This window comes from Neopsephotus bourkii, unplaced genomic scaffold (assembly GCF_033783945.1).
Source record: "Neopsephotus bourkii isolate Nb327-2 ecotype Australia unplaced genomic scaffold, CSIRO-AGI_Nbou_v1 NB_845, whole genome shotgun sequence".
Lineage (NCBI taxonomy): Eukaryota > Metazoa > Chordata > Aves > Psittaciformes > Psittacidae > Neopsephotus > Neopsephotus bourkii.
In genome coordinates, this window is record NW_026901341.1 from 680,855 (window position 1) to 693,101 (window position 12,247).

The 12,247-nt window shown below is 44.3% G+C and overlaps 1 protein-coding gene across 6 annotated transcripts in view; it reads right to left on the reverse strand.

Annotated features, from left to right (window-relative positions):
• WDPCP (WD repeat containing planar cell polarity effector) overlaps positions 1 to 12,247 on the reverse strand; it is a 158,294-nt gene that overhangs the window by 3,865 nt on the left and 142,182 nt on the right. For 5 of the 6 annotated variants that reach the window (XM_061356206.1, XM_061356201.1, XM_061356204.1 and 2 more), the window contains 3 exons: positions 11,172 to 11,300; positions 4,681 to 4,781; positions 3,136 to 3,164 (listed from right to left, as the gene is read on the reverse strand). In XM_061356206.1, coding sequence (XP_061212190.1) covers positions 3,136 to 3,164; positions 4,681 to 4,781; positions 11,172 to 11,300 — 259 coding nt within the window. The remainder of the gene's footprint in view (positions 1 to 3,135; positions 3,165 to 4,680; positions 4,782 to 11,171; positions 11,301 to 12,247) is intronic. The other variant, XM_061356205.1, reaches the window with a different exon arrangement.

The window sequence follows — 12,247 nt, forward strand, 5'->3', positions numbered from 1 at the left end:
CCCAGAATAACGCAGGCCTCTGGAGAACACCCTGCTCAAAGCAGCAAGAGCAGGTTGGGTTTTGAGCAGCATTGCCCTCAAGGCTACCTCCATCCTACCTCTAGCCTTTCCTGGAAGACAGAACTGACCATGAACATCAAATCCTGCTCCTACCAAATATTGTGGAAGGGATGCTCACTTCTCATTCAATGCACCCCTCTGGCTTGAAGAGCTGTACCCAATCAAGCCATGCACATGTTCAGAGTAACTGCAGTTTATCCTTGCTCCTCTGGTAACTACTTATGCTGTCTCACCTTCATCTTCAGTGATGGGCTCCTCTGGCCAGTGGTGAACCCAAACCAGTTTGGCAAAGCCACATAGTCTGTGTTTGTCCTGCCTGAAGGCTGAGACTGCTGCAGCAGCCCTTGCCCTTCATTACCCATGCACCAAGGGACCACAGGACCCATGTTCCGTGTGCTAGCACAAAGCCACCGGCACTGCTGGGGTCACGCAGGTGGCCCCCGTGGTAGCATGGACTTGCCTTTGAGACATCTCTTGCATGTTGCAGGGCTAATGATTTCCCTTAGAAACCAAATCTTGTTTAACTGCTTGAGCGTTGCTTGGCTGTGTGACAGCCTTGCTGCTCTGGCAGGTGACTGGGAACGTTTTGTTGCACGATCTTTACAGTTTCAGGGAGGAGAAGCTTCCTCATAGCTGAGAGCAGCAGCAAGCAAGGAAGATGCACGTTACGATACACCTACAGAAGTTAGGGTCTGTGTTGGACACCTCCCCACTGAGGCCTCCATGGCCATTTGCACTGGGAATAGGTCACTTCTGGCTTCAGCCTTTTGCCAACGAACTTGCAAAGGGAACAAAGCAAATCCTGCTGTGGGCAGCTGCAGACATCTTCCTGCGGAATCGACTATGCAAGAAGGGTTGGGTTTTGGGTGTGCTCCCCTTGCGTGGCTCCGAGCCCGGTATTGTGAGGGTTCCCTCTGAAGCAACGTGGGAAGTAGTGGTGGAGGGACACCAGCCATGGGGAGCAAGGAGGGTAAAAGTGGGACCTGGGGGTTGGGCTGTCCATTAATGCTGGCATTGATGCAGCAGGCTAGTGGTGGTGTTCAGGTGTAGAGCTGCTGCTGCTGGCAGTTTTGGGTTGTATTTGGGATGGGTTGAACTGAAGGCAGAGGTGGGTCCAGCTAGAAGGAGCTGCTTTGTCTTGCTGAGTGCTGTTTCCTGCATCGGTACCCAACTGCTACAAGAGTTCTGAGTTGACACACACCATTAAGCCAGGACAGAATGGCCTTGAAAATGTATTCCCAGAAGTGCAAAGATAGTGTTGTGTGGATGGTTTTTCTACTCTGAAACAAACTGGTGTGTGCAAGAGGCTCCCCCTTACCCAGCAAGTCGTTTCCCTTTGCATTCCATCGGAGGTGCTGCCTCCCTTCCCTCTGTTCTGCAAGAAACTGAGCAGCTCAAAAAGGATGCAGGTGCACAAGCAGCTCTCAAGTGTATGGAGAAATCAGGGCACCTACGCTGAAGCTGCAGAGGTCACACTTTGACCCACCAGCTTTTAGCAATGGTGACTGCTCAGCTGCAGTAGCTTTTTGGAACCAAAGGATGCTTTAACCACTCCCTTTTGTAAGTCCTGAATGATGAGACAGTAAAGCTTTCTTCTTTGTATCACTCTCATTATACAGCCTATATGTGTGTGCTTATGGATTTTATTGTGATAGTCCAGAGCTTTCAAATGAACTTCTTAGTTTATTAATTCAGCTGCTTATGTGAGGGCAAGGAGCATCTTACAAACAGCTCAGGGAAGGAGCAGATAACTTCTGGATGACCCAGCTGCAAACCTAGGAATCCTACCAATGTCTCCAGACCATCACTGCTGCTATATTTTACTTTACTCCATATCCTGAGGCCACCAAAGCCATCAGAAGGCCGTCGAAGACATCCTTTTGAGTATGAGGCTTTCCTGTCAGCTGGACCACGGCACAGTGAACTCTGTCACCTGCTCCCCAGCCTTTCCCCATCCTCCACCCAGAGATAATGCGCAGGGGCCCACGGGAGGCTGCAGAGGTGGGGCCGGCGCGTGTTGTTCTCTAGCACTTTGGGACTGGTAGAACAGCTCTTAGAGCACGATTTTACTTGGCAGGGGCTGGTTTTGAAATGAAAGAAATAAGTAAGTGCCATCCTGCTCTGCTGGGAGGTTGAAGCGTTTCCTTTCTACGCTTTTTTTTTTAATGATCTGTTTGTACCGAGGCCAAACACTGAATGCTTCAGCCTCAAAAATAAAAGTTTCAACAAGAAATGCAATTGGGAGGAAGCTACAATACAGGCGCTCTTGTGCCTTCAGCCGTGCTGCCGCGAGACAGCTTGGATTCCATCATATTTTATTTTAGAATTTTGTTGATTTTATAATTTTATTTTATATTTTCATGTTTTTCCTTTAAAGTGGAACTGAAGGAGTGCATTGGTGCTGCTGACTCATCAGCTCTGGAGACAGGCTCGCCCTGTGTACGCAGTCTATCCGCACCCCCACTGAGACTCAAACACCTGGGGCACCAAACCAGGCTGGGAGGTAATAACCCCACAGAGATGAGGAATAGCTGGTGGATTTGGAGGAAGAGGTAGGGTCTCGAAGCGCACAGTGAGGTCTTCTCCTGTTCTGGTGAGCACAGGAACAACCGAGCCAGCGTGAAAGAGGAGGAGGACACAGGAGTGGAGGCTGGCAGTGGGGGGAGGGATGGTCTACCTTTTTTGGCAGCACCTTAAAATCAGCTTAAAGTGATCATGAAACCATAGGGTAGTATTTCACCCCTTTTTACTGTGGTCTCATGCATGAAAGCGCCAATACAAGCGCCAGCTAGCTCGTGTAAGACGAACATGGATGGAGGACAATAAGTTCTTTCTTAGGTCCCATCCAACAAGCATCAAATAATACTGATTTTCAAGTTCTATGCGCTGCGCTCAGCTCAAAGCCGCAGACGAAGCCCCGCTCTAGCAGTGTGGTATAGGAGCATTTCTACCAATTTCAGTGAGAGCCCTGCAGGCAGACAGCTTGCAGGGACAGGCTCGGGGAGTTTCAGGAAGCTGCAATATAGAGTAAATAATAATAAGCAGAAATAAAAAAATAAATCAGAAATGGGTTACCTGCTCTGAAGGAACTGCTCTCAAATTTCCTGCAAGAAAGAAAGATCACCATGTTATTTACATTCCAGTTAACTCACTGAAAAACCCCAACAGACAAGGGTATGGTGTTAGGTAACTCTTTCACTTTTATGATAGGACGCAGCTATTTTATATCCTGTTATTCAGTGGATGAATTACAACTTTTAATATGTTGTTTATACAAGTCCGTACATGTGGGATGCGAGTATTCCCTCAAACACTACATCAAGTTAAAGCAAAAGTGATTTTTGTGGATAGGGCAGTGTGGAGACATGAGGCCGGCGACGGATTGGGGTTCCCGCATTGTCTCAGCTCTGTGGGGAGCTGTAGCAGGTGTGGGATGCACACAGTGGGACAGAGCTGCGGCTGCAGCACACCTGCAGCAGGGTAGCTGTGGGGTGGTGGAGCTGCCTGCCTGAGTGTTTGTCTTGTGTCCGGGAGGGTTTTGCAGCCCGTGCGCTGTCAGGTTGCTGCTGGAGGTGCTCGAGGATGAGGCTTCATGTTACAGCTTGAGCCGAATTAACAGCTGCCAACATCAAAAAGAAGTCCTGCTGCAGGCAATGTGCTTCTGCCCCTCACTTGGTGGTGTCTGTGGTGTTCTCTGGTCCCCAGGCAAAGCAGTTTTGTTCAGGGGATGGGCAAATGCCGACAGGAAAGAAAACAACCTTTTTTTGGTTGGATTAATATGGTGGCGGTCCTCTGCGTGATCCCATGAATGTGGGTAAATGAAGGTGGGAAGGGGGAAGTAGAACCTTCCCATTTTGATGGTGGCAAGTTGCTGCTTCAGCTTCACCATAATGTGGAAGCGCACCTGTAGCTGGTTTGTTTGAAACTATCTATTTCAGTTGTGGCTATAGGAACCACAGTTATGCCTCGACTTTCCGTGTCAGTGTGCCTGGAGTCTGGCTCAGTTCCTGCATACCTGTCAGTATAGTGATAGGACACCTGGACAAGGCAGAAGACAAAAATCCTCGTTTCACCCCTTACGCAAATACACTGACATATCCTTGCCTGGCTGACTTTACAGGATGACTCTTTAAACATAACTTTCTCATGCTGGACTACTCCTCTATTATACTGTTACACTACTTTGACTCTGCTACAGCAGAGATACCAAACTCTGCCAGAGCAAGACAGCCACATGTTTACTCCAGAACCATTTGCAGAAGTAGCGTAAAACACTGCTTCACAAGCCATGTAACTGGTGAGGCTCTGCTGCTGGCCATTGCACATTCAATAACAGAGCAACATGACAAAAACTAATAAACATTTTCCCTGTCTTTGTCAAAACATGAATTGCACTGCAAGATAAGGAGATTCCAATAATCAGTTGATATATTCTATGTTGTGGGAGCTGGTAGCTGAATCCTTATGCCTCACCCTGCTAGGTATACACAAACCAAACTCACTCTGCAATACCACTGCCTTATTTAAATTCCCAGATCCAAATTCTTTCTCAAGATATCAATCACCATTATTTCTAGCTTCATCCCTTTGTGCATATTCGAAAGAGACTTGTTCTCTTACCTTCCTGGCTGCTGGAAAAGGGTTTCCTCACCAGGGAGCTGGCTCGGCTGTCCGCTCCAGGCTTACACTCAGGGTCCTCTGCCTGTCTGTGGCTGGTGGGTCTTTGAAAACAAAACAGAAGTGATAGAAAGGGAGGGAACAAGGGCTGAAGAGTTGGGGAGACACTGCATAGCAGAGCAAGGCTGTTTTGTTTGCTTTCTATCTTTTCAAGTACACAGCAGCCTGTGTAATTCCCTGGCTACAAACTGTAGCTCTCTTTTATCAGATGCCAGTATGTTTGTTGACTGAGTGTCACCAGGACCACTCATTTGGCCATGCAGTCACTTTAGTACCATCCTGTCATTCAAAGACACAGTGTAAAGCTGGTGTTTTTCTGAGCAATTAATGTTTTGTTAAACAGGACAGGCTGGGGATGTGCAATACATGTAGCTCGTGCCTGGCACTGCAGCAAGCAGTCGGGCGGATGCTGGGAGATGAGGATTCAGACCCAAAAGGCAGCACTGATTCTTCAGTTAATCCTTGGCCCCACACCACTTCTGTCACTGAAATCCAAGTTGCAAAGGAGCTCCAGGGAGGAAAACACCAGGTATGTGTTACAGAAAATGCAGATGGGGGTTTTTGTTCCTTTCCTTTTCTTTGGTTTTACCAGTCTCGGTTTCTTCACTCATCATTAACCTCTGCTTATGTAGGCGTGTGGAAAGACAATCCATTCCCAAGGCAGTGGAACTGGAAGTCTGGAGGCCATCTTGTGCTATTTTGGCTTGCCTACTCGCTGCTCGTCCTGCCATCTGCAAATTGCCAAGTGCCTGGCAAAGTCCAAGGGAGGGTTGCCTTCAGCAAGAATGAGTCAAACAGAGAAAATAAACTAAACCTCTCCTACCAGGCCAGCTGGGAACCCCTCAGGGGGGAATTCTCCTCATTTGGGTGGCTTTTCCTCCTCCATGGACATAGTCATGTTTAACTCAAGTAGTGTTTTCCTCAAGGGTGGCTTTCAGATATGACAGCAGTGTAGTTGTGAGAATGAAAATGTGAATGCTTTTGTGCAGCATGTAATTTGTTAAATGACCAAGTGTAAAATCTCACTCGGCTTTGATAATACAAATAATACATTCCAGGCATAAAAAGCCCTTTATTGCTGGTGAGAATATAAATAATTAAAGAAAAATCTCAGATTTTCCCTGTGCCTTTGTCTTCACACTACCAGTCAGGCGATAGCTATTCAAGCAGCTGGGCATCTGTAAAGCAACTAAAAGCAACTCTTCTCATCAGCTTTCCTGAAAACATTTTTAAGCTGCAGTAATGCAACTCTCTCATCACACTAAGCTTTATTGGTTCAGCAAAAGAAACTAAGAAACTTCATTGGAGACCAGATTATGCTGGTTGCAAAATCAGAGGGATCCTTCTGCTCTTCGACCCCATTATCTCCTCTGTAGTGTCTTGATCAGCTTTCTTACACACAGCCTCAGATTCTGCTGAGACCTGCAAATTGCTTTTTTGGCTGCCAAATTGCCATAACCCATCTATTTTTATGTTTTAAAAGAGCTTAAAACCCTCCATCCTCTTTGGATGTGTCTTTAAAATTGACCAGTACTGGGAGGATTTCATGTATATCCGAAAGCTTAGAAGAAGATGTTACCTCTACTGAGCTTCTAGTTTTACAGTCAACAGACATGAAAAGCCCAGCGGGGATAAAAGGAACTTAACCAGTTCTGTCTAATGCATATAAATCTACCTAAGAGCTCAAGGCGCTGGAAGTACTCAATGAGCCATATTTATCTCAGTCTAAGATACAAAAATGGGTCTTCAGCTCACATGCCACATGTCCCATTTTGATGCCAAGTTAATATGAATTAAGAGACTGAGATGAATAAACAAGGTCAGTCTGGGCTGGGCCAAGTTGAATCAATGTAAAATAATTGTCAGTATTTTCTGTCAGCAATGCTGGTTTATCTTGGCCCGGGATTCTCGGCGCTATAGATTATAAAATGTTTTCAGTGGAACAGTTGGCAGGCATTTTATTGATTTTGCTTTGTTTTGTGAATGCTGGAAAAATTTCCATTAAGTGTGCACGCTGCTCATGTGATGAAGCCAATCTGCTTTTCCAAACTCCTCTTTCTTCAAGTGTGCTATCGTGTTAATACATTAGCAATCTGATTTAATCAAGAGGACCTCTGTCTGGAATCAAGAAGCCATAGAGCACACCTTGATGTGTCTCAAGTACTTACGGGCTAATAAGGGTTAATTCTGTATTTTCAAGGTGCTGTGCACACACTGACTAATTAATTTGCCCAACATCCCTTTGAAGTTAGTAACATATTATCTCAGATTTACAGATGTAGAAATTGAGAGTGCAACTTCGCACAGAGCCACACATATTTATTTGCCTGCTGTCGTGTTCTGGATGCACGTGAAGCTCCTGTTGCCTTCACCAGGGCTGGGCAATGGCAAAGTACGAGAAGGGAGGGTGCAGCAACCAGGCAGGATTAGCACTGCTGAGCTGCTGGATTCCACTTCCGTGATGAATTTCCTACACCACATCGCCTCTTAATAGAGTTACTTTGGAACTGAATATTGCTAGGACAGATAGAGCAGCTTGTAGGATTACGCCTGGACCCATGGCAGACTGTATTTCTCAGCCTATATTCCTGCTATTTTAAGACCAGGTTTGCTTTGGGGTTAAAGAAGACTTCTGAAAATAACAACTAATGGTGGAAGAACACAATAGGTGTCATAATGGTGATGACTGCTTATTTTGTTTAATTGCATGTAACAGTGGAGTAAGTAAGAAATCTGCTTAATGGGTTCTTTATATAACATACCAAAGGGGATGCAATGGGATAAGTCTAATTCTCTCTCTCTTTACACTGGTTTAATAACTAACACATACAGATATGAAACTGGCATGCAGCTTTAACACTTCCTGAGGTTTGATCAATTATGTTACTGAATTGAAATATACAAACATGCTTCTGAGCTTAAATAAAAGACTTTTATAAAAGTAGAAAAACATGTATTTTAAGTACATAAGCAACAGGAAAGTTTTATGATGAAAACCACTGTGGTGATACATACTTTCGACTTCTATCCTAATCACACGTATTGAAAGCAGAGATATCCCAATTAAAATAGGAGTAGTTCTGGCTTGAGGGATGGGGACAAGGTGGATGGGAAAAGCTGAAAAAAAAAGCCTCCAACCTAGCTTCACATACTTCCTGACACTGCCAACAAATGGAAGATATTTAAACCCTCAATGCGTTATAGTATGGAGACAGAATGACGCATTGACCGCAGTTACCAGTGCCAATGGCTGAGGAGTGAGTGCACCCATACAGCTCTGTGCTGACTCTTATGTGCCAAATTCTGACACAGTCACTGGCTGACTCATCCAGAAATAAGCTGTCCCACAGGGAGTCAACGAGTTCCTTTTAACGCATTGCTGAGAGGATTGGTATGCTACCTTGGTGCTCTGAACAACATCCATACCTTCTGAAAATATTTTCCTCATTTACAAGCAGCAAAAAGGTTATACTGATCAAAACATTTCCATAAGTAGGTAACAAGAGTACTAAGAAGACCAGAACTGCTAGACTGTAATACATCTGGCATATGGAAGGGAAGAATAGAAGTGGTCAATGGCAAACGTAAGCCAGAGATGACAGCTTTGTCTTGTAAAATTATTCACTGGACTATGCATTGTGTATTGCTGATATTTAACTGTCCTGTTCATGTCAGAGTGGAAGCACTCAGGCAGCAGATAAAATGCCTCGATCTGGAGTGTTCTTCTGCAATCTTTATAGCCCGTAACTTACTCTGTGTGTGTACGCACAGTTCGGGAAGTTGACTACAGTTCTCTGCTGACAGCCACACTATTGTTACCTTCACAAAATGCCATGGAGTTAAGCCAATTTTCTCTGTAAAACATATTTTAGTTTCAAACCATGTTCTCTCCTTTCTGACTGCCAAGGCAAGAAAAGAAATCAGACTTTGTCTAGAAAAAGACCTCAAAGAAATAAAACCCTAGGACTATTTTATGAATGATTATTTTGGTTCCAACCTTTTCTGTCCCTTTTCTGTCTCTGTCACAGGCTATGAGCTTTTCTTGTTAGGCAAAGGAGATGATGATGGCAAGAGTTAATTGAAGTGATTTGTTAATCAATCCAAACTAGCCTTCTATTATACACATGCAGACACCAGGGTCCCTGAAGGGCATCAGCAGCAAGATTTATTAATTTAGTTAAACATTAAACATTAAGTTAGTCTTCTGCTAGTCTTCACAGGGTCCTTGCCCAGGGCTTCTGCTTAGGTGTAATTAATGAGATTACACCTCACCTGTCCCAAAACAAAGGTTCTGTCAAAGCTGAAATACAGGAAAGAAAGAAGTCTAGGTACGTGCTAGAGATGAGCTTCCAAAAACTTGGGTGAGATGCAGATTTGGGACAGTGTCTGGGTCTGGCAGGGCTGCTAGTGTTAGAAATGTGGTCATGTAGGTCAATTGATTTCATGGGTTTGGTGGTACAAAGATGTAAAGCCAAGGCAGACAACAAAAGATGCTGGAAAAGAAAAAAGAACAGCTGTCAAGTGCACTTGCTGAACATCTCTACAGTCCCATTGTGGTGTTTTGTATTGATTAGGGGAACCACTGCTACCAGAAGACAGCAGAGCGTGGGAGTACTTGAATTCATGCAGGCCAAGTGCATGAGTGCTGCTACTGGCTTTGTGTGACTTAAAATTAACTTGTATGGATGAGGCTGTGGGTTTTTTATAGCAAGATTAATGACACTGAACACTGATGCTCTACTGGCAAAATACAGATTTATTCTAGGTTGGAAGAGAGCTCTGGAGGTAATCTGGCCCAATGGTCTCCCCAGGCAGATTCAACTCTTCAGCTTCAAGATGGATCTGCGGCCCAGAAAAGACTTGGGCCAGATAGCAACAGAAATGAACCATTGGCACTGGTGAGCATCCAGAAGGTCAGAAAGAGAACAACACTACATTCCCTCGCATTAAACTTGGAGCAATACTCATGATCCCAGATCTGAGATGACTCTTGTCACATCATCAGCAAGGACATTTGCTGTAGGAAGTCATGGTATGTCTTCATGCAGGGGGTGAAGCAAACAAAAGCATGCCAGATTACAGATCAAGTCCTCAGAGACAGTATCTCAAGGATTTAAATGATGCTGAGGAGGCAAATCAACAAGTTGCCTGCAGTACTACATACAAAGCTTGGCCAAGACAGGAAGGCTGCATTGTGCATGCCGTTAGGGAACAGAGATGAACAGCAGTAAATCTATTACAAAAATGGAATTTTCTTTTGTTTCTCTTGAGGGGAAAGACTTCAGAAGTAAACAGGAAATTATTCAGGATGTACGTTTATCTCACTGGTGAGCTGAATACATAAACACCGAAGGCCAGTGTTAAACAGCATGCGAAATGGAGAAAGTCAATAATGAAACAAAAAATGACCAAGCTAACAAATGACGAAGGGCCTTCACAGGAGTGAGAATGTGTCCTGATTACTGATTTTGAAACTGCAGGTAGTAGTTGGAGGCCGGGAAGATGTGGACAGTGGAAATGTCAGATATGAATTTGTGATGTAAGAAATCACTTAGAATAATAATGTTGCTGCACACCACTAAGATGCTCACCTACAAGCCCTATACAGCTGTGATTTCATAAACTTCATTGTGTTTTAGTAAGGCACTATTATTGCCATTTTTTGAGTAAATTCACTGAGGCAGAAGAAAGCAAATATTGTTTAATTTGGGGTTCACATGTTGGGTCAATTTTCCTCAAGTGCTGAGTAAAAATCTACCCATTATAAACCACGTCCTGTGCTGATGTCTCAGATTAGGAGCTGAATCTCTGGTAAGGCTGAAATATCTTGTCCACAGAGATGATACATTGCAATAACTGCCCAACTGAGAACATCCCTATTTATGTTGGCTCCTAACATTCAGAACCTTCCTTTCTTTATAGAGATTTCTTCACATGAGGAAGTCTGCTGCAGACTTGGAATCAGATGTAATTACAGAAAACAAACTGTGAAACTGGAGGCAAAACACAAGCCACAGTTACGTGCTTCTAACCGTCTGTGGGTTTTCTTTCAGCACACAGAAGAAGTTGTTGGAGTCACCTATGCCTCAGCAGGTGACCTTCCCAGCCAGTTGGTGCTGTCACAGGGAGTGCGTTTAAAACTCAGATCATGTTGGCAGGCACCAAGTGACTGTGGCCAGCCAGGGGAACCATGAGAAGTTTTCCCTCACAGCTCTGCAAGAGGCAACCAAAACCTCAGTCCTCTCCTTAGGGAGTTCAGCTGTAAGCACTGGGTGTCAGCAGGAGGAGGAGATGGTTGCATGGGCGAGGAGCTTGCTTTGTGCTAACCAACCTGGCAAGAGGCAAACTAAAGCCTGAGGAAATCCCAGCAGTTCAAGCAGCTCTGGCTATTGCAAGGAGCCGCTTGTGAGGCTCAGCAACTTTTGGTGACCCACCTGGGCAGGCGCAGGTGAACACGGTCAAACCAGGACACCTGGGAGTAGGAGCACTGGTCAATCTCTCTCCCAAGATGCCTGATGAAGGCAAATGTGGGACTGCCAGAGATGTGTGAGTCATTGCAAGCTCTGAAAGGGAAAAGGTGAGCTGAAGGGAGGATAGCGTGTTTATACCTCGGGATCATGGCATGCTGGGATTAGCCTCTGCTCTAGTGCACTGTTAAAGTTGCTCCTTTTATTGAAGCTCTTGGAAAGTTGTCTGTGGTTAAGTAGAGTCTCCAGCATGATCTTACTGTCTTTATTATTTACCCATACCAATATGGTGCTATCTCTATCCCAAAAGTTAGGACAAAATAATCTTGTGCTATAGTTTTAAAAGCAGGCACCATCTCCAAATCCATCAGGTATCTCCAAAAGCTTTAGATGGTGTTCTGTACCCTAAACGGTGTAGGCTATGTATAAAATAAGTATTTCACTAGTGGTATGCAGTTAGTATATTGGATATTATATCTAATACAGCAAAAGCTCAATCTATTCATGTGATAAAAGACAGAAAACTAGGTAATTCATAGATTTTCAGAAGAAATATGTTTCTTGGCCATTCACAGAGTGTTCACACTTACATACAAATGGTTAGGATGATTTGTCAATGTGGGAGTTCAATACTGTACTTACACTAGATTTCCTTAAAATGTTTCTACAAACAGTAGGTATAGAAAATAAAAATAAGTGTATCTATATACTCACTGTTTCTTTTCTATCAAGAATAAATAAAGAAAAATAAGAGAACAAATGCTTTCTTAATCTTTGCAGAAGAGCTGTTTCATTCTAATTTCCCGGCCGTTGCAAGGTGGTGTGCTGGCTCACTAGCAATAAAAGCACTTAAAAGAACCCCAACAGTCATCAACCTTGTTGTTTCTCTCAAAATAGGTAAGTTCCAGGTTCTAATCAGCTTTGGAGGAAAGACAGTCTGGAAAGATCATCCCAGGGATTTGATTGCAGGCTAGTGATGAGTTTTTGAAAGTTCTGCTTACTCTAGTTGTTCATTTGCTGCATTTCCATTGCTGTATTTCTGT